Raw genomic sequence first — 26,710 nt, forward strand, 5'->3', positions numbered from 1 at the left:
AGTGAGTGAAACTGTAGACCACTAACTTGAACTGGATGAACAACTGACCTTGAACTCAAGAGTGTGATCAGGTAGTGCCTTGCACATCAGGTGAAGTTTCATCAGAAGTTACTCTCCTTCAGCTGTTTAATACTGTGCCCTGAGCGTGTCAGTGTCAATGAGATCTTCGTATTTCAGTTAATTTTTTTTCAGCTGTAATACTTAGGTTTTAAATAAAAATATTAAAAATTAGGTATTTTACTATTGCTAATGGTAGATGGATAATTTCATACAAGGAACAGAAGGTTTCATAATGTACTAAAGACTAATAGCAGAAAGCTCAGGTCCAGTGAAGGGTTTGGGGTGGGGGAGGGGAGGACAGAAGTGCATTTACTTTGTTATTGGAAGAAACTGCTAAAGGAAAGAAGGAACATATCTCCTGACTTGAGGAAACAAGATAGGTTTTTCCTTTTGCCTTTGATCACCCTGTTCTTCTCTTGTTTCTGGATTGTATGGTGGGTGAGACAAGTCAGTATCCTTTCTGAAGTGTGGAATACTTTGACCTCCTGCTGCTTGGACAAAGCTGGGATGGTGGTTACTGTTGTCCAAGTTTCTGGTATCACAGAAAACATCTTCAGTCTTCAAGGCCTGCTCTAAGAACTACACCTGCAAAATTTTCTTTAATACTGTGTGTCAGGTTGCTGGTGGGGTGGAATATTGGTCAATCAAGAGAATTATAGTAAGTAAGAAAACTTTTAAAATGTGAACAGTTTCTTCTGAGTCTCAGTATGGGGTTTCCCAAGTTTGAGAGAAAGTATGTGATAACGCATTTTGCTAAATATCAAATAGAAGGTGGTAATTAACTTCTGTTCATTGCCCATGCCTATCAGCTAGGAACACCTTCTTTTAAAGTAGCTTTTCCTTTGGTGTTTGTATGCCCTGTGTATTTGAGCACAGCAGTTTAATGAAAGATAAGAATCAGGGATGACTTCTAAATGTGCAAGATTGGAGTCAGTCGAAGGCAGAAGGCTGACCACTGAGATGAGTACAGCTTTGGACAGAAGCTGTAGGGGGACAAAAGATAAAAAGCTGTGTGTATTATGAGCTGTGTCAAGGGGGCTTCTTACAAAATGTGTAGGTGAGAAAGAAAAGTCTTGGGGGAGCATGATAAAATCAAAAGCTGGTAACAGTTCACAAGAAAATTTCTACTGCGTTTGTACATTTCATAAGATAAATTAAACTGTTCAAGTTATGTTTCCTTGGTGTTGGTGCTTATTGATGCCTACAGTAAAGCTGCTGTGACTTCAGAGAGAAGGGAGAAGGGAAAGCCCACTACAAGTGTTGTTAAATTTCATCCTTACTATCTCCCAGATTGTAGTCCCAAAGTTCTAAAATTTGCAAGCAGAGGACCATAAAATTTTCCAGTGTATATTTAAGATGACAGATTGCTTGAGCAATCCAGTAGTTTGTCTCCTCTGTTTAAATTATAAAATGACATTATAAGTCTGAATCATTGTGCAATTAAGTGATGGTTGAGTGGTAAAAAATTCTTTCCTTAACACTTGCTTCAGACATGCTCATTTTTCAGCTGCCTCTAATAGCATTAGAGAGGTCTCTGATTTTAGAAGTTTATTTTGGTTTGTATACAGGAAACAGTATATTGCCTTGATGGAGCAGCTTTTCTTTTTTTTTTTTTTTTTTTTTTTTTTAAGTAATTTTGGCTAAGTTGATAGGCATATTTGAAAAAAACTCCAGCATGTAATTGTGAGGCTTTTTGTGATTGTTATTAAAAACAGGTGCCAAGTAAATAGTCATGGGGTTTTTTTAAATGGTAAAAGGTTCACGGAGATGCTTAGTCGTCTCTCTGAGGTAAGCAGAAACTTTGCTATGCAAGACTGCTGTTAATGAGCTTGACTTTTATTGTTGCCAGCTGAACAAGCAGCTCAGAGCAGCTAACAGAATTTTATATTAGTCCTATACCAGCTGGAGTCAGCACAGATGGCAGTAATAGTTTCCATCACAGTGCAAAGATAAATGGCTGCTCTGTTGTGCCATGGTGGAGTGTTAGAGATCCCAAGTAATGCATTTACTAGTACTTATTAAGATATATTGAGTATCTGTAAGACCAAGTCCTGAATGTTAAATTTCTTTGAACATTATTAACTGCTGTGATGTGAAGAAAAGCACCTTATTAATAAATAATAAACTTACTTCAAGAAGGAAGTGATGTATTTGTAAAGAGATGAGGTTTATGGATCAGGTAGTGAATATGTGCAGTTACAGTAAATTATAATCATCAGTGACTTAGATTTGGAGGACAGAATTGCTGGGAAATGTTTTCTTTTTCCTCAGCTAGTGGCAAAGGTGCAGAACAGAGGCAAGGTTTCACACAGGGACCTGCAGGAGGTTGTAAATAGAATGGTCAGTGTTTAGCATTGGAAGGAAAATCCTGTGATACAAATTGAAGCTTAGATGAGGTGATTTAGTGGGAATTGGGTCAGAAGGCACTGGTGCTATTGGAAAGGGAAGATTGCTGTAAATCCCTTATCACAATTTTCTGAGATTATGGAAGTAATTTACAGTGATGAAGAATAGATGACTTTTTAAAGCTCTTCAGGAATTAGTTTGAAAAAAAAAAAGTTCACAAAAGTAACTTGTCTGTTTTGACTTTCTGTGAATGCAAAAACATTTGAAACTTGTTCTCTGAAGAAATACGTCTGCTTGTGTGTTGTTTGGGTTCTTTTTAAAGCTTTTTCCAGACTTAACTATTCTCTGGGTTATGGCATGGAGGAGAACAAACCATTAAATAATTGCTTTGACTGTGGAGCTCTTTGCAGGATGTGGGTAAAGCACACAACTGAGCAAACCTGGAGGGCAGAGGACTTTTTCATTGTTCCCTGCCAGGGTCTCCAAGCCTCCCCTCCCTGTAGGCAGCAGGCAGAGTCTCCAGCATCTCACACAATTTTACCTACAGGTAAAATGAAGTGAGCATGTCTTTGGAACAGCTTTGGATTACAGTTGTTCACATAAGTTGTTTAATGGGGTGATATACTGGAAGAATATTTCTAAGCTTGAGGTATTTAAGAATTCTTAGCACTTCTTCCAGCAATCTAGTGTTGCTCTTGGCAATGAAAAAAGAGTGAAGGTTGGCTGGGTGTAGGTGTGTCTGCTGCTGTTGAGCACCAGAGACAATCAAATGTTGGCATGCTGTGCCTCCCTTCTGGAGAAGAGCTACTGTCAAGGAATAACACTTTAACTTTGGTTTTATGTGAATGTGCCTGATTGCCAGGTTTTGATACCAAATTAAGATGTGTAAGAACAATAATCTTTCATTCACGGAAATCTGGGGTATGTTTTACTGTGGTGAACAACTCAGGTCTAACTATGAAAATGCAATTGGCACTCACAGATGGCTGAAGTATAGACAGTGTATAGAGTATAGTTTCTTCTTTTAATATGATTTTTTCCCCCCTTTTTTCTTCATGTGTGAGGTGTGGTTTTGGAATATAGTTATTATTAGTGATGAATTTTTCTTAAGAAAAACTTTTTTGAGACAATTCTTAAAATCAGTCAAGATAAGCTTAGTGAGATTTTAGGTTTGCAAAATCTACTTTTAAGCTGCTGAGTTTGTTGGAAACAACCATTTCACCCAGATTTTCCTGTATTATTTTCCCTGCTATTGGCTTCCCCAATAAAAACATACGTTTCCAAAATCTCTCAAAGTTGTTTGCTTATTTGTCCCTGTGAAAGCTTAATTAGGAGATAACTACTCATAATGCAGTAACAATTGTTTTACTTTGGTGTACTAAACTGCTTCCTGGGATTAGCATTGCATGGATTTTATTCCTTTGGAAAATTACTAGCCAAGATACCAAGTTTACCAGGAGTGCTGTCATTAGTCCATTGTTGTTGTTTGTCCCAAAACATGAAGTAGATAAAAGGCAACTTTAATTTAAAGTTCTTGCTGTTTTGGGATCTGATGCAGACACCCTTGTGGTCCTGTGGTTTTACAGGTAGGTGTCTGCCTATGTTGGAAGTACTCTTAGAAGCAAAAATACTGTGTGCCAGCACTCATTGTACTATTCAGAACTTAGACCTTTTCCTGAAGTTCTCTGTTTGTTTCTCTACCTTTAAAACAGAGAAATTAATGAACTCTGAGGTTGTTTTTCTCCAGGTCTCTGATTAGCATCTCTGCTAATCATTACAACTCTGGAGTTCTATCGAGAAAATTTTTTTTTTTTTTAAACAGGTTTACTGCATTTCCACAGAGCTTCCCATTTACTGTAATTTAGTGTTATGTTTGACCTGAAGTGTGAAACTCATGGGTACAAAAGGTCTGGAAGGCTGGTTCAAGGACTGGGCTGCTATTGAGGCAAGACTCCTGGTTAATTTTCATGCCAATAGTTAGAAAATACAAATAAGGAAGCAATTACTTTTGTTGGTAATTGTTCCTTCAAATGCTACTTTGAGGCCATTCCTTCATGAGGAAGGCACGTGCTTTGATGGAGAATATTACAACATATTTTTACCACTGTTTTTCTGAGGAGAATCTTTGGAAAAATATGAATTACTGAGAAGTATTAATGCAGTGTAAGAAAAAAGAGCTCATCTCCTGTGCCTCACATATTCAAATGATGCTGAGTGTGCAGTTTTGGTGTTGTTTGTGCTGTGGGTTGAGCACTAATGTGCAGTATATACATGTAACATGCCCCAGGACACAGACGCATGAGTTGGTTAATCCATGGCATTTCAAGCACTCTGTTTTGAAAGATTGCAGACACACCTCGTGAAACCCCTAAAGGTGAATTTGTCTATAGAAATATGACTACGTGTATCTCTGGATGGATTCAGGCTGCATTTCTCATGCTGAAGTTCCTGCTTTTCAAGGCACAATCTTCTGTTTCTCCTATTTCTGACAATGTCTGGTTGGCATATGCACCTGAGTTGATCTAAGGTTATTACTTACACCTTACCCTTTCTGCTCAGGATTCATAAAGCATTATTTCTTTAACTTCTTGAGAAATCTCGTAGTCAAGTACTGAAGGGTGATGTGTCTAGCCAGCATTGGATTATCATTCACATTATTGCAACTCTAAGTTCTCCCTGTGGAACAGACCAGCTGATTTAAACATTCTTTTCATGTATTTTGGAAAAACACCCATTCTCTCACCTTGTATTCTCTCACCTTGTATTTCTTTAATGTTGATCCTGTTATGTGAAGGTATTCTTGCAGAATATGAATTTTGGAATGATTTTTGCAGAATGCTGGGCTTCCCACCAAGATGACCGGTGAGTTACAGAGCTCTCCCCACACACCCTTATCTTCTGTTCATCACATCTAACTGGACTGTTGCTTTGGAAACCGTTGTAATGTCACAAGTGACTTCATTATGATTAAATGAGGGGAAAAAAATAGAACAAAAGAGCACATTCCTGTTTCAACATGCGACTTGGAAACTAAAACTGTCTCTCATACATTCTCTGTATTTCAGAGCACTTTTTGGTAATGGCACAGATCTGTCCTGCTAGTCAGGAATAAAATCTATACTTTGAAATTCCCATTATTTATTTCCTTTAAATAGAATCAGTAATCAACTGATGTAGTTACAAGGATAATTGGCTTATACTCTATTAAAAGCTGTGCGTGGTTCTGTCAATAAAAGAACCATTTATTGTTTACACTTCTTTGTCCATCACAGGGACTTAATTAGTTGTCTTTAATACTGAGTTTCCTGTTCTATCTGGGAGTGTTTTCTATTTATTTCTAGTATCTGTATAAATATTTAGGTTTCTGAAGCAGGTCTGTAACTGCAGCTAAACAGAAGATTATAAAATTGTGCCAGGATGCTGCAAATTTTTTGGCACTGTCTCAGCATTGTTACTGATCTAAAGAGATTTCCATGTATTTTGTGGTTATGTTGGAGGTTTTTTTCTCAGTTTACACTTAATAGCTTGTCTAGTAAATTTAATCTTCAGTGCTATATGGTAAATAAATGAAACTTACTAATGACTGAAGAAGGAAAACCAGAGTTATGGTTTCCTTGACCTGCCCACTTCATGCTCTAGAAGCTGTTTGCTGAAGGTTGCATCTAGTTTTCTAAACAGTGAGCTCTTCTTTCTGTGCAGCTTCCATTCAAAACCACAGAATGGTGAAGAGCCAGATCAGTGATTGTTGCTTGGAGGTGAGAGGGATGGGAACAGGAGGAGACTCTGCAGGAGTTCCCACCCTCCTTGGCACTATGGTGTATGTGCAGTGCTGCTTGGATATCCTGCTGGTTGACTCTGGTCCTCAGCTCTGGGTCTGGGTCCCTCCCTGGAGTCTGTAGTAGCTCAGTGTGCTGCAGCTCAGGTGTCAGGGCTTTGCTGGGAATCTCTCCAGAACAGGTTACTGAGCCACAGCCAGGCTTTGCTCTGGGCCTTACAGGGAAGAGGCTGGCACTCAGAGCACTCCTTGCGATGCCTGCTCCTGTGCCAAGCTGAAATCTCTAGCAGGTCTGCAGAAGTTTAAAGTGCTTGGCATGGGCAGCTTGATTAATGCCACAGCAAGTGAAGATAGTTTGGGATGTGTTTAATTCCAGTTCTTTTTTTCGTTCTTCTCCATTCAACTGTATTGTCACTGGTTTCTTACAGTGAATGAAGTGGTTGGTGTGTGAGATAGTGTTACAGAAGCTGGTGAAGTATAGAAAAAAAGCAGGGTGTGCGACTTGCTGCAGAGACACCAGACCAGTATAGAATATGTTTCTTTGGCTATATCCACATGAAGTGCTAAAATTGATGTTTACAGCCACTGATAAACTTTTGAGTCATTAATACTTTCAAGTAACTTGGTTTGTTTTTTTTTTTCCCAGAGTGTCCAACACCTTCCTTTTTTGGCAAAGCAAAATGAATAAGCCTATCCTGAGTAATCCATGAATGATCTTTTCCATTATCTCTCAGGAAGTTCTGATTGTTTCTGAAATGCTGCGTACTACTGATCTGCTACCTGAGGAATGTGTCCACTCCCTCTATTGTATAAGTACATGGTGTAACCATTAGTGTGAATCTGTTGTTCTCTTGTTCTTTCTGGAAAAATAATTAACTGTATTGAAATAATATGGTTTTTTGTACCAAAAAAAAAAAATCTTTTTTCTGAATGTGTATTTTTATCATCTGTCTAGGTAGCTGCTGATGAGCATCTTATTCCTAAGAATCTCTTCATAATCATGTCTTTTTGCTTTTGTGGCTGGAATCCTAAATTAATTACTGAATCATAAGATCTAATCCTGATGTTGATCAAGACAGCCTTAGTCATGGTATTTCTGTACTATCAAGGAAACAAGTGATTTATCCAGAAATATATGCATATTCATGGATAAATCAGATACTGGTAACACTGACATGCAAAGTATACACTTGTTCAGTTAGAAGTCCATCGTAAGTTATTGTCAGCTAAATAAAAGAGATAGAATGTGTAAATAGGTATTTAATTCACAAAACTCAGAGGGACTTACTTTACTGAACATATTTGGTATTTTTAGCGGATACACTAAAAATACTGAGGCACAGTATTTGTGAGAGGCCAGTTCTTTCTGAATTCTATTTATAGGCTGGCCTGGAATGCTCACATGATGATACTGTTTGTAATCTTGGGTGTTTTTATTGCCAGTGATGCTATGGCAAAGAGCTTCTCAGTATTTCCATTATACAGTTCTCTTTCTAAGCTGTATACCTAGTGCCTAACATAAAGTTTGGCTTGGAGATTGAGGATGTGACTCCTCTGCAACTGGAATAAATCCTGTCTTTGTATTTTTGGAAGAGTTATGTGATTGCAGTGACTTGTATACTTTTCATTATCATGTTGCTACAACAAATATTAAAACACATGGTAGTTAAAACAAGATCTGAAAAGTATCCATGGAAAATGGTCAAAGAATAGACAGAAAACTGAAACTGCAATGTTGTAGTTTGTGAGTTTGCTCTGGTACAGTGGTGTTTAATCCAAAATGTTCAAGCCATAAATGATTTTGAGCTCAGTTAGAGACTCTGATAAGAATACTGGCCAAAATTAATGTTGGCAATATTCCAGATTTTTTGTTCCAGTGTTCTTTGGTTTTATTCGGTTCACTCCAGTTCATTAGCACAGTGTTTAAAAAAACAAACCAAAAAAAACCCAACCAAACAATTTCATCTGAGGAGAGTATAAAAGGAGGAGCAGAAAATAATCAAACTGGCAGGAAAAGAATACCACTTATGTGTAGTTATAATAAAATATGTCAAGGCAAAAAGGAAAAAAAAACAGTTTTGTTTTTTTTTAATTTTGTTCTGGTCAGCTGCCTAAAGGGAATATTTCTGTCTTCCACCTGATGACCACTGATGGTCATTTTCTTCTATAAGGAAAAAAAAACTTCCTCTTCCACTTCCTGCCATCACTCCCTCTTTCCTTCCCTCCTAGGTAGAATCTGATATTATTGCCTTTTCTTGACAAGGAGGGTTGCATTTGATTTAGTGTATACAATGGTATTTTCCCCAGGGATTTTTTTTTTTGAGTGAGACAGGATTTAGAAAATGCTTGATACTTTTTGCAGCACTGTAGAGAAAGTTTATCTATTTGTAGCTACCCAAGAGTCAAGAGCTATGGTTCTCAGAGTTACTAAAGGAATTACCCTAAGTGCCTTATGTGGGTTAGTCTAAAAAGGTGCTATTTGGAAAAACTGGGTTTCTATTGAAAGGTTACCACTTTTATATATCATTATGTTGTGCAGTTAACTTATATTTGCCTGAGCATGACAGTAATTTTTATGCAACTGATGCATTACTAAAGGAAATGTTGTATTGAGCTTTTGAGCTTTGGTTCTTTTTGTTAAGGATAGGTTCCATTGCCTACAAAGAGGTTGTTTAGATTAGGAAAGACATAGGAAATATGAAATAATTGTATTTCTTATTTTCTATTGACTAGTTACCTACAGGTGTTGCACAGAGGAGAAGGTACATGTTTGTTCAGTAGGGCAAGCAAAGAACATCCATTTTTGTCAGAGGTAGCACAATGTACGTTAAATAAAAACAAAATTGCAATCCCAGAATGTAGCCACTCAGTTTATACTATAATAATAGATATGGAAAGCTGTATTTGAAGAAAGCTTTTCACTTATCTTGATCTTAGTATTTGGAAAGTGAGGAGTAGAAAAGATAAGATATTTATATAATATTCCATTGCAGCCTGTTGAGAAGAAAACTGAAAGCAAATATTTTCAATCCCTTAGATATGCTGTCTCTAGCCTTACTTTTTTTTCTTCTGGAATACAATTTCTTGGATGCAGCTTTTGAACTGGATGATGCCACATAATTTGTTTGCAATATATTTAAATTAAAAAGAGTACTGACCATTGCTTCATGTCCCAAGCTTTAGATTTGATTGTATGTACAGGTCCAAAGGTAGAAGGATATTTTACTTTTGAAGGATATGTCAAAACTCAGTACTGTCATTTTGATTTTGGACTTTTGTATCACTTTCTTTTCTAAGCGCTGCGTGTTTTTAATCTGCATCTTTTTCTTCTGAAACAAATGGTGTTCTAGTTATGGCATCATCATTTCGGATAATTGGGAGGAGCTTACCAAGATGTTCTGTAGTTAACTTATCAACACTTAATTTAGTGTAAAAACCTAGTGTCTAGCAAAAACATTTTTAAGATTCAAACTTATTTTCTACGTTGCTTTCTGGCAATTCCTATATGAATGGTATTGGGTGTAGTATAGTTTAGCCAAGGTTTTGCACATGATTTTGCTCCATTTGGAAGGGATGTGCGAGTTTCCTTAGCCTGTTTTTATAAAGGCTTCTGGAAGATTCAATACTCAAAATAATTTTACAGTTCCAGTGAGTTATTTTAAGCTATCAAGGCACTGATATTCGTGCTTCAAGTGTTTTGGAAGAAAAGAAGCCAGCCACAACCCATGGATTTGTGACTTTTAGTTTCCTCCACTTAATAAAAGTAACAGACTCAGCAGGAATGAGCCATGTGTCCAGCCAAAATCCTTTCTTTCACCCCTGAACATCTTGTGTGGAGTCCTGAAGAGTCTCTGCTTGGTCTGGTATTTCTTCTTTTATAAATGAAGGGCAGAAGGGGTGGATATGGGTGTGATGGAATATATTGGCAAGACGGTGTTGCTGTGGTTGGTTTTGGAGCATGGCAGCCACAGAAAACTGTGGGATGACCTTCAGGTGGATTGTGGCTGAATGATGAAGGGATACATGAAACTCACTGTGAAGCACAAAGCTCTGCTGACCTTATGTACCCAGCCATGGTTTCTGGGCTCCCTGTTCCCAGGCAAATCACTTTGGAGTTTTGCTCATTTGAGGGGAACCTCAGCTCAGTGCTCAGCAAGTGGGTGAAAAATGGCAAGAGACTGACATGACCTACTGGGAAAGCATGTTGGGAGAGAGCAGGGAATGAGGGAGGGAGTTTCATGTCTCTGGACAGCTGCAAAGGACTATTTCACCATTGTGTTTTATTCTGGCCCTCCTGTCTCAAAAAGGTCTGCTGGAACTGGGAAGAGAGAGAGAATGGCAGTGAGGGTGGTGAGCTTACAGAGCACTTCTACATGAAGAACCAATAATAAAGAAGTCTTTAGTCTAGAAGAAGACATCTTGGGGAGGGAAAAGGGATATGGTTAGAGATCTGTACATCCATGAACAACAGGAGAAAGGATTTACTGCCCGTTGCCTTACAAGAACTGTGGGACTTTAACTTAAATTATCAGAATGTGGATTCAGAGCAAGTACAAAGATATGTCTATAACTGTGTGCTTTGCCACTGGATTTCAACTTTCAGAAGTCTGATTTAAAGAATGGTTAGGTAAATTAATATATAAAAACTGAGTCATTGAAGGCCATTAAGGTTAAACATACCAGTCAATTCTATCTGTAGTTTCTCACTGTCCATGGCTGGTGAGAACACCTGTGTTTTGCAGCTGCACTAGGCTGCTGCTGGGTTTTTTGCTGTGTTCATCAGGTAGCTTGATTAAAGGACCTGATGGCTGTCAGAGGCAGGATCTGCCCCTTCTGTGATATGCAGTGGTCTAACAGCCAGTACAGCTTCACCCCCTCTCCCTGGGTTCCTTGCACATTGATGCTTGCTGTGTACATTCCCTGCATTGGTACAGCTGGTTTCTGGTTCTGTAAAACTAAGATAATTTTTCAAATAAAAAACATCAAAGCAAATTAACCTTCCCCCAGTCCTCTCATTGCCTTGCATTTTTCTGGCAGAAGTAGAGCAGAAGTACAGCACGGTGAGAGGCTGTGGTTTGGAGCTAGGAACAAGAGGTTGGAGGAGGGCAGAAACTCCTTAAACTGGCTTTGCCTCTTGGGCAGTTACACTGAGGTATTCTTAGAGCAACTGTTGCCAGTGTCTTAGTCTGAAGCTTACTCAGTCTGCTTCAGACCTGAAAGAGTGTACACACATGAAACCTTACCTGTTTTTCCTCCTCCCCCAACTCTTGCAGAGATAAAACTATTTCACCTGCAGCCTAATTAAAGATGCAATCTCTGCTTTCAAAGTTTTCATTTGTCTGAGATAGTCTCAGAAAAAAATTGCTAGCTAAAGTTCCTAAAGTTTTTTTCTAGCTTCAGGTTTCTAAAATACAGCAAGTTCTATGGTTCTCACCTCCTTTCTGGTCTCTAATGCAAACCAAAATGTGTCATGATTCTTCCCTTTGCAATTCACAGAAGAGAGTTAGGCAACAGTTCTTCAAGAGTACTGAAGGGATATAGCAAAGTCTGGAAAGAGTTATGCTTTCTGTGAAGGAAGATTTTTTTTCCTGTATTTTCCAATTTTTTAAAGTGCAAATGTTCCTTCATGAACAGCTCCGTACGAATGCAGCATAGGAACAATGCCATTCTGAGAGACTCTTGGTAGGATTGGACTTGGTAATGTTTTGGGCTTTTGCTGTGTTCTCTGCATTTTAGGTTCACTGTGCTTAAGAAGTATAAATTCAAACCGATTTGAAGAGGAGAGAACTGCAAAACCTCCCTTTGTAGAAATGTGTTTTGAGCTGCAAGGGAAGTGCAACATATGACAGCATGTGTAGAAAGCCAAGTTTGATTGAAGGGTAAAATTACAGGACAGTGTTGGTACAAGAACAAAATAAATTTATTCAATTTCTTCACTATCAACATTTGAGAAAGCTTTCTGGACAGCAGGAGAATGAGTCAAAATAATTCAAAGTCAATGCTGTTCTGCCTCATGGAAGGCTACTCAATCTCAAAAGACTTTATGGCATTGTTGCCTGTGACAGTTATAGATTATATGACATGGAGATTCTTGCTCTCTGTTTTATTGCTTTATTCAGCCAGCTAAGGTGTATTGGCAGATGTAAACTCACTCTTTAGCTGTAAGAATAGACACAAATATTTTTTGTTTCTGTCTTTTCAGGAAATACTGAAAATCCATTTTGGTTCCTAAGTGTCTGATCACATTAATGACTTGTGTACCATTATATTTTGACCTCTTTCTAGACTTTCTAAAAGCCATCAGTGTCTGTGAGGTCTGAGATGACTTCTTCTACTATCTTCTAAACTGCATTCTTGCTGTGCTTGTAATCCTGTGTGTTCACATTTACTCTTTGAAATCACCATTTCTTATATCGAAAACTGCATATAATACTTAATCCGGAATTTTACTCTTGACCTACACTGTAGTATTGCTGTTGGTTTTCAAATGAATTGAAATTTTTATGGGACAGAGGCCAACTCTTTTGGGTATTGTAAAAGTGAAGTCTATTGTAACAAAACAAATAAATTATGCTGCTCTTCTGTTTTTGAGTTAAGCACTACAAATGCTGGCATTTAGCTGTGGACTCATTCTCCACTGAGGCACTTGAAAGCTGTAACTGTCTTCCCTCTATAGGAGAGTTTCTATGTAAAGTCAGCAGTAAATCAGCTTTGTCTGTTTTACCCATTTACATTGCTGACTTGCACATGCAAATCTTTTAAGATTCATTCTAATTTGTACCTTATCCCTTCTCAGTCTTACTGAGTATTTTTTCAGAGTTTGTCTTCAGGCATTTCATTTCCACTGCAGCTGTACTGTCACTTTCTTAGTAATGGCTGTGACCATCTGCTTAGAACTAGAGAATTTGCTACTGTGATGTTAAAAGTAGTACTGTCAAAGCTTGTTCAGTGAAAATCAAGAGGTGAAACCTGGATTCCCAGCCTTGCCTGGTAACTTCACTTGATGAGCACAGTGAATAATATTCTTCACAGAAGACTGCTTGTATTTTTTTAGAGATGTGGAAAAAATTTGGTCATAAAAGCCAGGTATGAAACCCCACTGAAGGTTTCTGAGCTGCCACAAATTTTATATTACGTTGACTTTTTTTTTTTTTGTGTGTGTGTGAAACTGCTATATATGGGTTGGTATGGGAACATATAATTAAGGATTTTTAGATGTGTTTTTTAATTGATTTCTTTAAAATTGACACAAGTCTGGAATTACAGTAATGCTTAAAAGTTCCTGAGTATCAAGCCTTGCAGATTATATTTTATACATTTATATTGTCATATATTTGTATATGTAACATCCATGCTACTGCTGTGTACCACATCTTTAAAAAGTGATTTTAGCTTTTTTTGCAGGAGTGTTGAGGTTGGAGGCCATCTGGTTGAACCCCCAGCTCAACCCCCCTGCTCAAGCAGGGGCCACCTAAAACAACTTGAGCAGGACTGTGTCCAGACAGCTTTTGAGTGTACAACCTCTGTGGGCAGCCTGTGCCTGTGCTTGATCACACTCAGTGAAAAAATGGAACGTCCTTTGTTTCAATGTGTACCCATTGTCTCTAGTCCTGTTACTGGGCACCACTGAAAAGAGCCTGGCTCCCTCCTCTTTGCACCCTCCCTCAGATATTTATATCCTTAATGAGATTCCCCTCAAGCCTTCTCTTCTCCAGGCTGAACAATGCCAGCTTCCTCAATGCCAGCTCTCCTCATAGGAAAAATATTCCAGTTCCTAATACTTTTTTTTTTCCTTGTGATTTTATTATTCTTCATCATATCAAGCCAGGCTTCTTTAAGAACATTAATTCAACCATTTAGAATTCAATTAGATCTAGCAAAAGAATTTTCTTAATATTGGATTGAAATATCATTTGGGTCTTTTAATTTGTTGTCTGTTAAGTTAATATATATCAGTCATAAGATGATCCTTGTTTCTGTAGCCCTGCAAAGATGTTAGACTTTTAGTGCTGCTACAAGTCTAAATATTTCCTATTTTGTTGTACAAAAGCAGTGTGTACTTCATTTTTCAGTCCAGGAAGACTTAGGGATCTTGGCTTTTTTTTCCATGCTTGTTGTAGTTCTTTGTTAGAAGGGTGGTGTGTTTGTCACTCCTGTAATTTGTGATTTATTGTAAAGCATCTGACAAGGAGGTGGTTGTCATTTCCATCAAGTACACATTACATACATCCCATAATGCCTGCTAGAGGGGCCTGACCTGCAAGCTTTGCTGCAAAAAACTGAAATGGTTGTGGCTCAAAGTAACAATATTTATGGAAATTGTCACAAATTCACAGCTCACTGGAGAAGGGGAGCCTGTTAAATACTTTTTTTCTCACGTCCCTCGTCATGTAGGATGTTTTCTTTTACGTTTCTGGTGTCTACTAGAAAGGCATCTAACCTCTGTCAGAGGTCCTCAGATGAAAAAAACAAACTCTGAGTGCCATAGCAGTTGCCATCATCTCTGCTGGGAATTATCTATTCTCAGATTGTAGAAATGCTCTCAGGTTGTACCTTTCCATGATAGATTCAGTAACTTAGTGCTTGATGTTATCTCTCTGTAAAGGTGGTTACCTGCCTGATTTGTTAACTGGCACACTTGGAGCTCACACAATGAAGAATTTTTCTAGCCTTTGGATTAATTGTGTGGTTCATTTCATGGCACTGGGTTGCTTCTTAAGCTTTGCAGAGCTCTGTGGAAAGATTTCTAGAGGTGTTGCTTGCATGAGTGCTGTAGAAAAATTAAGTCCTCACTACTTTTAGGTGTTTGTCCTGCAACAGCTCAGGAGATCTTACTCACTATTTATGTAGAGTTGATTTGAGTTGACATTCTTGGTATATTGTCCCACACAATAAACCTTATTCATCCCATGAATCACCATCATCTTCTTTCTCTGTATTATGTCCACTTTCTGGTAAATGGCAGCAGTTGTTGATGCTGGCTGTTAAAGCAAATAATGTCATCTCATAGTTACCAAAACAGCTAGTGTTGCAGCCAGCTGAGATGCACTATTTTTTTTTGCAAAATGCTTTTGGTGAATTTGCTGTGCTAAAGTATATTGTCATCAGACCTTAGTTTTAATTACAAATTAATGAACAGTATTTTCCTTCTAATAAGTTCATTTAATATTCATGTCAATAAAAACACAGGCTAGGATGAAACAAAATCAGTAATCTGTGAGTTTTGCTGAATCTCAGATAACTTTTTCATACTGCAGCTGTTTGAAGAATGCTAACATAGGGTTGCAGAGCTGTGTGAAAGGATGAAGTGTCAAATCCAATTAACATCTCTCTTGAAATCTCATTAGTAAAATAAAGTAGATGACAATTGAATGGTAGTTTTCCCTGTTATGACAAAGGAATGTGACAGTGAAACCTGGGGGTTCTTGTCTATTGTCCCATCAGAACACATGCAGGACTGGTGCACATGCAGAACTTCTCAACAATATCCTTGTCCTGATTGAGTATGAAAAATATGCTTATCTTGCATTCAAAAGAGTGGGTTCTTTTTTTTTTTTTTTCCATTTGTTGAGGAAAGTCTGGTGTTACAGTCAAAGTTCTGATCCAGTTATTTGATTAACACCTATGCTTAATTCTTTCTGGTACGCAGTCTTTCTACTGACGAGAGATCTTCTGTCTTCTGCCTTGTCAGTGAAGCTGTTAATTGCTCTGTTTATGTCCTTTCAGGAAATTGTAATGCCTGAATTTTGAACCAGCAAACTAACAAAGTTAAATTTCATTTATAAAATGCTGTGTTGCTTATCAAATTTTTTTCACATACCTTGGAAGTCACCTGTCTTGGATTAAGTACTGTATATAGTGATAAAATTGCAGTATATTTTTCAAAAGCTTTAAGTGCTACTTCTACAAGGGGTATATCTTCACTGGTGTTTTGATGGTTGTTACAAGCAGCATTTCTGAAGGAATGCTAAAGGAGCAGTAGTGTTGGAAGGGGACATTTTCCACTGATGTGGAAAACTTAGGATGTAGTTAATAGCTGTCAGTAGCCAACTGCAGTGATGTGCTGGGTGTGAGAGTCTCCATAGCGTTTGTGCACAGAGATGAAATGCCAGTTAATGCTTGGGGTGTTTTCTCCTCAAGAGCACTGGTAATAAATGCAACAGGATAAGAATAACAGGTGCCTAATAAATGCCACTGCAATTTTATTAGCACTCCTAGAATATGTTTCCACATACTTTCCAGACCTGTAGCATGTTTGCTCTGACAGGAGTTTCATTGCTTTCAGGCTAAGAATCATTCATTGGAGACTGCCCTTAAGGGCTGATAGATCTTGGTTTCTGAGATTTTTTCCCCTCCCTCATTTCCTTGTCCTGATTAGTTAAACCTGTTTAGGTGGTAAAAATCTACTTGTTTAGATTCTTGTACTTGCAGTTTTATTGAAATGGAGGGGAAAAGAATGGGTTCTAAAAGGGACAGGACTACTTGCTAATGTACCTGGGAATATTAGGTAGACTTTCCTTTGCCTCTTTGTCATGAGGCTATAGCTGGATGTTAGTAAGAGCAAGCTTGTTATCCCTGTGGTTATACTATATTTGTAATTGGTGTAGCAGGTTTTCATTACCATAACTAGAGTCTTGGGTAAGTTTTGAATTAGTATGATTAAAGACTAGGTGAAAATAGATCATTAAACTTGGGGGGTTCTAGATGGGGTCTCAGCAGTATTGCATTAAAGCTCTTGAGTCTCAGAGCAGAGTGACAATTTTAGTTAGTTTTTGCCTTTTCAGTGAAACTAAACAAATTAACTGGAATGGGTTGTTAAAACTCCAACTTATTTTGTGTGGGACAGTATTCAGATTTTAGTTTTTTAGCGAATTTTCTAGCAGAGCAATAAATTAATCTTTCCACTGATGGGTGGTGACTGCTCTCTTAAGGCAGTTGCTGTTTGCAGAGTGATGTGCAGTTGCATGCAGGCCAGGTATCTGTCTTCTTCTGGGCTGTCAATAGAAACTCGTTTTTATATGACATCAAGGCTTCTGTGTAAAGGTTAGAAACACTTGAACTTCACATCAACAAATTGTTGGCCTTGGAATAATAATGCCTTGGGCAGCAAAAATACTCAGAACTTGGGAGTGAAGGTAAGTTAGCAGCTAATGATGTTCCTGGACAGCTGTCACTTTGTCTTCCATCTTGTAAATGTCAGAATATTATGCCTTTCACCTACTTTAATGAGCTTGGGTTGCTTTCATAACCTGCAGATTATGATTTGTTTCCTTGCTGTAGTGACTGAACTTCAGTGGAACCCTGTTATGGTGAAATATCCAAGCTTCTTTGTTTCCTTTGTGTCATGGAAGTCACTCTGCTACTGTAATGTCTGTTTTGTTTAACTTGCACTGCAATATTTGTCGTTCTGATTTCAGTGTCTGACTTTTGTCTCTTTGTGTGTGGTAGGTTTCCATAAAGTGTGTGAGAACAACTTATTATTAGAGTATGTGTCTGTTTCTCATGGTGTTTCTGATTATGATCAGCTACCACCTTATTATGCAGGCACTTGCTCAAATTGCTTTGCTTGTTAAAATGTTTGGGGTTTTTTTTGCTGTTCTTCAAAGGATTGTTTTGTCTATAGAACAGGCTTTTGCTGGGTAGGAGAATTAAACAGGGCATGTGCTGCTCACCTTATGCAAGAATATAAAATAACTAATTATTTATATTTGTGTATGTATGTGTGTTCACACAGTATGTAAAGTGACTCTTCCAAGAATTGCACGAAGGAATCGTGATACCAGCTTCATTAGGCAGCTGTACAGGAGGTACCCCCCAGACAAGCACAAACGTGGGATACTGTTCCCTTTAAGGACATTGCCCCTGCCATTTACTTTACTCCGTGTTTAGAAAATTCATGGGAGAAATGGGCAAATAACTGTCCTTTTTCTGTGTTCTTTGTAGAGAAAATGGTGTACTATAAGTAGTATAATCACCTGAAACTCCTGCTGTGGCAGACTGTGATCTTTCTGTGAGTAGTTTAGTACAGTGCTCATCAATAATATAAAGCCACACTTTTTAAGGCGCTTGGTATCAAGCCTGCAGGTAACAGCCTGCAGTGATAAACCAGGAGACAAGGAAGGGCCTAGATCTGCATGACCTTACTGTGAAAGATAGGAGAAACACGATCTCTCTGCTTCTGCATAATTGACACTGTTTGCAGTTAGGAGTGCAGAGTGCTTGCTGTGTCTGCTGCTGCCACTCTGGAAGCTGCACACACATGGATAAACAAGTGCAGTTACTTCTGTCCTGGATAGCGAGGCTCACTCCTTACAACCTTCCTTCCTTAGGTCTGCTCCCTTGCACTCTGCCACTGAGTGAGGCAAGCACACACTGCTGGTGACAGGCCTGAGCTGTAAAGCAGCCTGATTTTAAAAAACTAAACCAAATTTAAAACCACTCAAAAATACTATAGTACTTGTTTTGAACAGCTGGTCTGTAGACTCCAGAGATGCTGAAGCATTGAAATATAAGAAATATTATTTTTTTCAGGATGATCTATGCAATTTGATAATCTTTGTGCTTGCAGAGGAAAGACTATTTTATATGACAAGTTGAAAAAAGACCTGAAGACTTTTCTCTATTTTCATGTATATTAATAATTGCTTGTAATAATTCTCTTGACCCTGAAGAGTATGTCAATGACTATGTAACCACTAAATGTAAACAATTACATATTTGGGAAATCAGTCAGTACCGTGAATTTGCTGTGGTTGCACATATGATGAGAGCAAAAAGATTTTTCAAACACAGTGTCTCAGATGTTGACTTTCGGTGTAGTCAGCTTACAAGAGCTGCAAACTCATCTGGTTCATTCATTCATAGATACTGTGTGTGGTTATTTAAAATAGCTAGTTATGGTTGCTTCATCTTGATTAACTAATGTGAGAAAGTATAGGAAAAAAAACCCCAAATACTTTCCAAAATGAGAAATAATTATAGTACAATTGTGACCTACTTGGCTGCTTAGAGCAGTTGAATTGGGGATGAATTGGGCTGTATCCATGTTCCAAAGAATCTAAGACCTGTTTTTCAGAGACTCCTTGTTCCTCTGTGTCCTTTAATGTGGAGTAGCTGGTTTTACGCCTACCTGCTCGTTTTGTAATGTACCTTGTCCCTGTTGAAGGTGACTCTCTTGACTGAGGGCTGGGGGTTGGTGGGGTGATGAAGCTTCATTGCATGAAATGAAAAAAATGGAAAAAAATAGTTCTTTCAAGGTATTTTGATGCATAAAATGTCTTTCCTTCTGGTGGAAGCAATATTTGGTTGAGAATACTGACTACAATCACTAAGGGTCAAAAAAAAAGTCTTGTTTTGAAAGTTACTAAGTCTTTAAGATGACAGTATCACATACTTCTGGATGCTCATAGTGCAAGAGTGTCTTCTGTTGCTTCCTATTGCATGGGACTAGTATTCTAGTCAGAATATGCAATGTCATCTTCTATCGACTTTTTGTATGACAAAAGGAGACTCCTATGAGAGAGATTGAAGATAGTTTAAAAAATGAAGAAAGAACCTTTCCTGCTGTTAAACTATTAGCAAAATGCACTCCTCTTGTGGTGTGCTGTCACAGGCAATGGGCTGAGGTGCTAGAGAGAAAATGTGAGTGTAGTCAGGAAGACTTCTCATTCATGTGCTGACATAGAACATGAGAAGTGACATTTTGTGAGTCACTTCTCTTAGCAAATGTGGGAAGTATTGAGTTTAGTTTCTGCAAGAGATAACAGAATAAAAAGTTGACATTGGCACAAAACTCTCTGTAACCTATCTTTCTTTACCTAGCTTAAAGTTTGAGGTAGCTAAGCACTCTGAGATCTTGATGTGTGTCGGCCAAGCAGGGCAGCAGAGGCTTAGTACTGTTGTGAAACAAAAAGCCTGAGTAGATACTCACAGAAGACTCAGTAAAGTTAGAAAATCATTCTAGTGATATTTTACTAAAGTCATGAAGACTTAAGGACAAAGGCAGGAGGAATTCCAGAAGTTCAGTGGGCTTTGTGGTCATGAATTCCATACTTTTCCCTTGACCTGTGAGAATATTTTTCAGACTCTGGTTGTATTTGCTTGGGTTTTGAATTCCAGGCATGTTAAAAAAGTCAGTCTTCTGTCCGAGTGTACAGATTGAAGGTGCCCATCAGGTTAAACCAAAATCTGCTGTGATGCAGATGCATTGCAAGGTTAGGTAACTTTGATAATTTCCTGAAGTCTATACTAACTGTCTGTTTTAGAGGAGATTTTGTTGTCACTCAAAAGGCATACCTGTATCTTGTCACTGACACCATGGATGACTAGACATGGAATTAAAAATTCCTGGAAATAAACATTTTAGTTGCTGTGTCTCTGATCTGATGTCCATATGTGTGTTGTGTGTGTGTCTCTGCTTCTCCAGCCCCCAGTTGTGACACTGAATGATCACATTTGTGTGGTTACTGTTTGGTAAAAATTGAGACAGCTTCAATTATCTATGAGGCTGAAAAATGCTGGAAATGGGAAGAAGTAAGGAAGCACATCTTTTTAAAAGAAAGCAAAGCAAACAAAAAAATATATGTCAAAAATTGGTTAGGCTAATGCAGGATTTTATAGCACATCTTTAAGCTGCCACAGATGTGATTTCTGGTAAACTGTAAACAGTTCTTCGGTTACTAGTTTGAGTCCTTTGATTGAAATATTTTGGAGTGCTTCCATCTGAATCACTGCCAGAACAATGGTTACACTGAGTTGATTAGCTGATATATCCAAATAGCTTAAAAATCTATCCTGTGAGTTAATATAGCTGACTTATTCCAGAGGCCTTTGATCATATTGTTGTTGGTGATGCAGGGAGTTGCTGAAGTTGGTATTAAGAGTTGGTATTAAGAGTTGGTATAAGAGTTGATATATGGAGCATTTGGATGTGACATATGGTAGGAAGCTGCAGCTCCTTGTGCTTTGAAATCCCAGAGATCAATGATGCTACTGGGAAGCTCTGCCATCCACCAGGGGTTTAAAAAGTGACTATTATGCTTTTCTTGAAATAGACATCAAAGTAAAGCTAGAGAAGGTGTCCAAAAAGGTAGTGGCTCACACTGCTTAAGTAAATATCTTAAGAATCGTGTGTCAAACCATTTAGTCGCTTCAGTGATGTTCTGTACCTTTTCTAATTTGGCCTTACAAGAATGATTCTAGGAAGAAAAAGCACTTGGTAAAGTTTCTGTTGAATTTTACTTTCAAATAAACTGTTTAGGACTTCTGAATCTGTACAGCAGTCTCTAGTAAAGGAATTCTCTAGTAAAGCTGATATAATCCTAAATTATTTTTCAAGGTATGACTGTATTTTAAAGCATTCCAAAAAGCTTTGGATGACTTCTTTCAATAGGAACTTCTCTTGGAAGTTTAGAGGTGCTGCTGGGACTCTTTTTAGATATCAGTGATATTTTCGCCCAATGTCTGGGAGGAATGGTGAGGAGGACTCCATCCTATCAGAAGGCTAATTAATTACTTTATTATACTATATTATTCTATATTACATTACATCTAAACTGAATCTACACAAAGCACTCAACTCAACTGCCCAGAATCTTGTGACTGTCAGCTGACAGTCCCGACACACACACACATGGATTCAATTGGCCAATGAATCAAAACACTCAAACCAGAGTTCAATTACCAATTCCCTTCAGGTAAACAATCTTCCACAATGCATTCCAGTTTGGCACAACACAGGTGCAGCAAATGAGATAAGAATTGTTTTGATAATTCTTTTTTCTTCTTCTTTCACTGCTTCTCTGAGGTTCAGAGAATGTGAATCCCACATCTAGACAAGCTGATAACTTTGTAATTGCATCACATCTGAAAATGGATTAAAATGATAATATTCAGGGTAGAGCTAAATGTATTTTTCAGATAGATAAGAGTGCATTCTGCACAACTTCTGAGCCACCTGTACATGAGCTAGCCATGGACTGAGCTGTGTAGCCACCCCTAATGAAAGGGTGTAAAGCTGCAGTGAGTGGTTTGGCTGGAGGCAAATGATGTTTGCATTACACCAGTCCCGTGTCCCAGCTCTGTAACTTCTGTTTCAGGCAGATGTGTCATCTGAGGTACGAGCTGAGAGTAGGCAGAAAAGATTGTGCAAGAGGTGTTTGTGGATTTGCATCCCTTCAGAGTTTTTTGCTGAGCCCTTTTATTGTGAGTTGCTAAGAAAATTGCTCAAAGTGCTTTGTGTCTTCCCTGCCCTCCTCCCAACTTGGTGGGGTTGGTATGTACAGACTGGTGGATGATGGCATGGCTTGGTCCCAGGTGTTTCTGCACTGAGAGTGCAGAAATATATATTTGATATATTTGAATTTTGTGTCCTGTGTCTGTTGCTATACCTTTCATCTGTGTCCTTATCTTATAAACCTTACTGGATTCTCTGCTTGTGTTCTTCGTCTATAGACCTTTCTCATTGTATTTTTTCCTCTTCATCCACATTTTCTTTTCTTTCCTTCATCCATGCTTTTTTTTTTCCCTTGATGTGAAGAGCGAGTAGCAATTTCTTATTTCCATATATAATTTAAACATATGCCTAAGGTTGTAGTTTTGATGAATGGCCTAAGTCAGTGTAGCTCTGCACTGTGTGTTCACCTCCTCTCTTGCATTGGCATCAGGGAGCAGAGGGCTGCACAGTGAGACAGGGCTGTGATCTCCCACCAGAAAAACCCAAGGTGATTGAATTTATAATGTGGCCATATACCTGCCAGCAAAAGCATGAAAGCATTTAAGGACAATTTGAAGTAGTCTGAGCTGTTGTCTTTCGACTGGGGGTTTGTCATCCCTGTGTTATTTGTGATAGCACTTGTTGGAGCTGTGTGAATGGTGATGGTGTTTTGCACTGGTTTCTTGTGCACTGTGTGTGCTTTCTGTGACTGGGGAGAACACAGCCTACACAGGTTTCTTTTTCTTCACTTCTGTAATCTCTGCAAGAAACATTTGCTTGTCTCTTACCTTGATGTTTGTGTAGCACTGCTGAACTCAGTGGGGCTTCACCCTGGCACCTTGCTCTGCCAGTTTGCAAGCTCGGTTTATTTGCCACCAGAGATGGGCTGTGTTTCATCTTTTATGACAAAACAGATACTTATCTTTCTTCTGGAACACAGCTCTGTTATATTTTTATATCTATAAGGAATCTGGCACTTTCTTTTTAATGTGGGAGAGTATTAGTAATTAAGTAATTACTGGTGAAAAATATGTGGTATCTCATTTAAATATAATTTGATCTGATTATTCTTAAATACATTGTGGATTAAAAAAAGTTCAAATTATAGTAATGACATACACTGACTTTGTTTCTTTTTTTTTTATTTGTTCTCTTCTCTTTATATGAATGGTGTATTCATGCTTCTCATCACTGTTGCTGGGTTCATTGCCAATCATCTAGAAAACCACCAAAGGTAAGTATTTTGTCTCTTTTTACATTTGTATCTGCTTGAAAATATTGAGCACTGCAGAAGTATTGGGCATATTGCTGTAGTATGTGAACAACATGGCTTCAGAAAAGGAAAGCATTAAAAAAAAAATCTGTTCTTCAAACTTCCAAGTTAAAAGTTTCATAATTTCAGAAGAATATATTTTAATCCAACTGACATGCAGGCAAGGCACATGGCTTGTTAAAGCTGTGACCAGGACAAGCCAAAATTTTAATACAGTCATAAAAACATTTGAAAGACTGAATAAATAGTGTGTTTAAAACATTTTGTTACAAACAATTCTGTTTAAAAGTTCACACACTATTTTTAAAAGGCAACAAAAACCATCTAGTAATAGATAAACCATTTTTGTTTGCACTTGACAATAGTCAGGAATTAGTAATTAGGGTAAAATTTGCCAAAGTGCACTAGAAATTACTTAGAAAAGATTGTCTGTATTGTTGGTAGTGCAGGGGAAGGGCAGGAGAAATGTACCTGTTGGGACATTTAATAAAATTTTATATCAATTGATATCTGTAATAAAAGATAGTTTGATCGTTGTTAAACATTTTTTTAAAAGGAAGAAAACTCTCATTTGTGTTGTTGTAATTCTCCCACAAACCATTGTTTTTACAAGAGCTTTCATTTTCTGTAGTGCATCATTTGTGTTCCATTATAGGCTGATAAAGTTATTCTGGAATTATGTAAAAGCTTACGTTTGGCCTTGTGTTTCCTTGACAAAACCAGAACAGCTGCAGGCTTGTGCATAAATGTCACATTATTGTTAGGTATAGTTGGATGGTCATTAATATCCTTAAGCTATAGTGCCGAAATTTATGATGTTATGTGAAATATTTACCAGATTGAGACAGAAGAAAGTTAGTACCATGTGGGGAAAACTCACACTGCTGAGTTTGTAAAGATGTGGTATGAGATTTCTTGATTTATACAGTTTTTGGGGTACTGCACATAGTTGATTTTAAAAATAAAATTTTGTAAATAATGAAAGTCTCTTTACCTTTAATGGGCTACTTTATCATCAGCCATGCATAGATTGTTTTCCCAAATCCACTTGTAGCTCAGAAGCTGTGATAGAAAAATTTATATAAGGATATTGGGATGCTATTTTGCTTTATGTTTTGCTATTTCTGCAAACATTCCATTTAAGTGTAATTTTGTGGCAAAGGTAAAACTATTGTTCTGAGCTGAGATCTGTGAGCTGTGTCCCAGGATCCCTTCAGATTTTCTCTCCACACTTCTTCAGCCCTATCACAGGTCTTGTGTTTGTCATAGTGACCAACTTTTTTTTTCAGCTCTTTAATTGCTTCCATGGACATTAAGTTGACTGGTGTAGACTCTGTCTGCCATTTCCTTGTGTATCTCCTGTATTACTTATCTTCATCAGCAGTTGTAAGAGGGCTGTAGGAACAGCTGCCCTGAAATGAAGACTTCCCTTCTTCAGTTCTCCCTTCCTTTCCTTTTTAGGAACCAGCCAGCACCCAGCCTGTCAGACTGACTGCTTCTCAATGAAAGCAAAATGTGATTAATTGGCCATCTCTTGGTCATATAGAAATGGCCATTAAGCATTGGTCATACATTTGGGATATTTTATAGCTGTACAGACAATGTGTTAGGGATTATGTTCAATCTGGCTAATGCATTGCTAAATGCTGGAAGCCCCAGACTCTGCCTAGCCTATACTGAGGATTAGACTTTATAAGAATAATGAATGTGAAATTAAACTCCTTTTGAAACTAATTATGTAATTTGGCTTAAACAGGCAGGCAGTTAATATTTGGTATGGTGCTCATTACCTGTAACTAGTTTCCATAAGTATACTTACATGCATAAACCTTAAAATTATTATTTCTGCTAGCTATTGATTAGGAGCCTTAATGAAAACACATTGTGCAGAATGTTGGTTTGGCTTTTTAAAATGTGAGCATCTATTTTGCTCTCTTTTTAGATTCTGTGATACCTAACTGCAGCAGCAGGCACAATGGCTCCTCTAGTTTAAAATCTAATTAAAATCTGCAATTTCATTTTAAAGCCACAGGTACAGGTGAATTTGAGACAAAACTCTAGATTTTTCACTGACACATGTGATGGATGCATGGACCTGCATCCCAGTTTGCCTTGTTGAAGAAGCCATAACTTTTGTTGTCTCCTTAGCAAAATAACCATCAGCTCTCTTAAACTGCTGCAGGTGTTTGCTGAAGCAATCAAAGCCCCATATCTTTTGTTTTTCTTAAATATTGTGGTTACCAGAACAAATATTTTATACAATTTCTTAGAGTTGCTAACACTCCAAGTATAGTTCTCTATAAAACCTAGAAATGACCTACATAACTTACTTTATTAGGCTAATGTGCACACATACATTGATTCTGGGTACAGTAGTACCAGGATCCAGCACTTGCCAGCTAGCTGTTTCTCATAAATGTCCATTTTTATATGATTATGCTGAATGTACCTTGTTCATCCCTTCATTAAAAATCTTTGCTTTGTAACCTACTACCCTAGTGTGACAGGTTTCTGGCAGCTTCCTTTTATCTAGCTTTCTCTTTTGGATGCTAGGATGAAGTATAAGATACAGAATCTTGCAGAAAATAAGAAGATTTTAAAGGCTTGCTTGTTAATTCCCTCTGTTGTTTAAAAGCCCAGAACACTATTAATGAAAATAAAGAATACTATTAAACACCTTCCAAAATGGAGTTAAAGACTAATTCATATAAGGTGCTTGAAGTATAAAAAGTTCTGTTTGTGTCACAGACATCATTGTTCAAATACATTTTAATAGTTTTGATATAGCTGGTAGATACACTTCTGGTACAAGTTGTTAAAGATTTTTGCTAAAAAGGCGTTTTCAGTGCCTGATAATGCCCAGTTTGAATATTGGCTAGTGAATCTGAGACTTGAACATTAACAGAACTTCTCATGGCTTTGATAGTTGTGTTTATAGGTGGATTAATACCCTTTTCAGGAAAGTGAATTCTGGGAAAAAATTATTAAGAGAAAAATAATTATTCTGCACACTTCTATCAGAAGTAATACCCACCACTTCCAT

At 37.7% G+C, this 26,710-nt stretch overlaps 1 protein-coding gene across 3 annotated transcripts in view; it reads left to right on the top strand.

Annotated features, from left to right (window-relative positions):
• KIF13A (kinesin family member 13A) overlaps positions 1 to 26,710 on the top strand; it is a 105,512-nt gene that overhangs the window by 16,918 nt on the left and 61,884 nt on the right. For all 3 annotated transcript variants that reach the window (XM_036401037.2, XM_036401020.2, XM_036401029.1), the window contains exon 3: positions 23,616 to 23,628. In XM_036401037.2, coding sequence (XP_036256930.1) covers positions 23,616 to 23,628 — 13 coding nt within the window. The remainder of the gene's footprint in view (positions 1 to 23,615; positions 23,629 to 26,710) is intronic.

Source organism: Molothrus ater, chromosome 1, assembly GCF_012460135.2.
Source record: "Molothrus ater isolate BHLD 08-10-18 breed brown headed cowbird chromosome 1, BPBGC_Mater_1.1, whole genome shotgun sequence".
Taxonomy (NCBI): Eukaryota; Metazoa; Chordata; class Aves; order Passeriformes; family Icteridae; genus Molothrus; species Molothrus ater.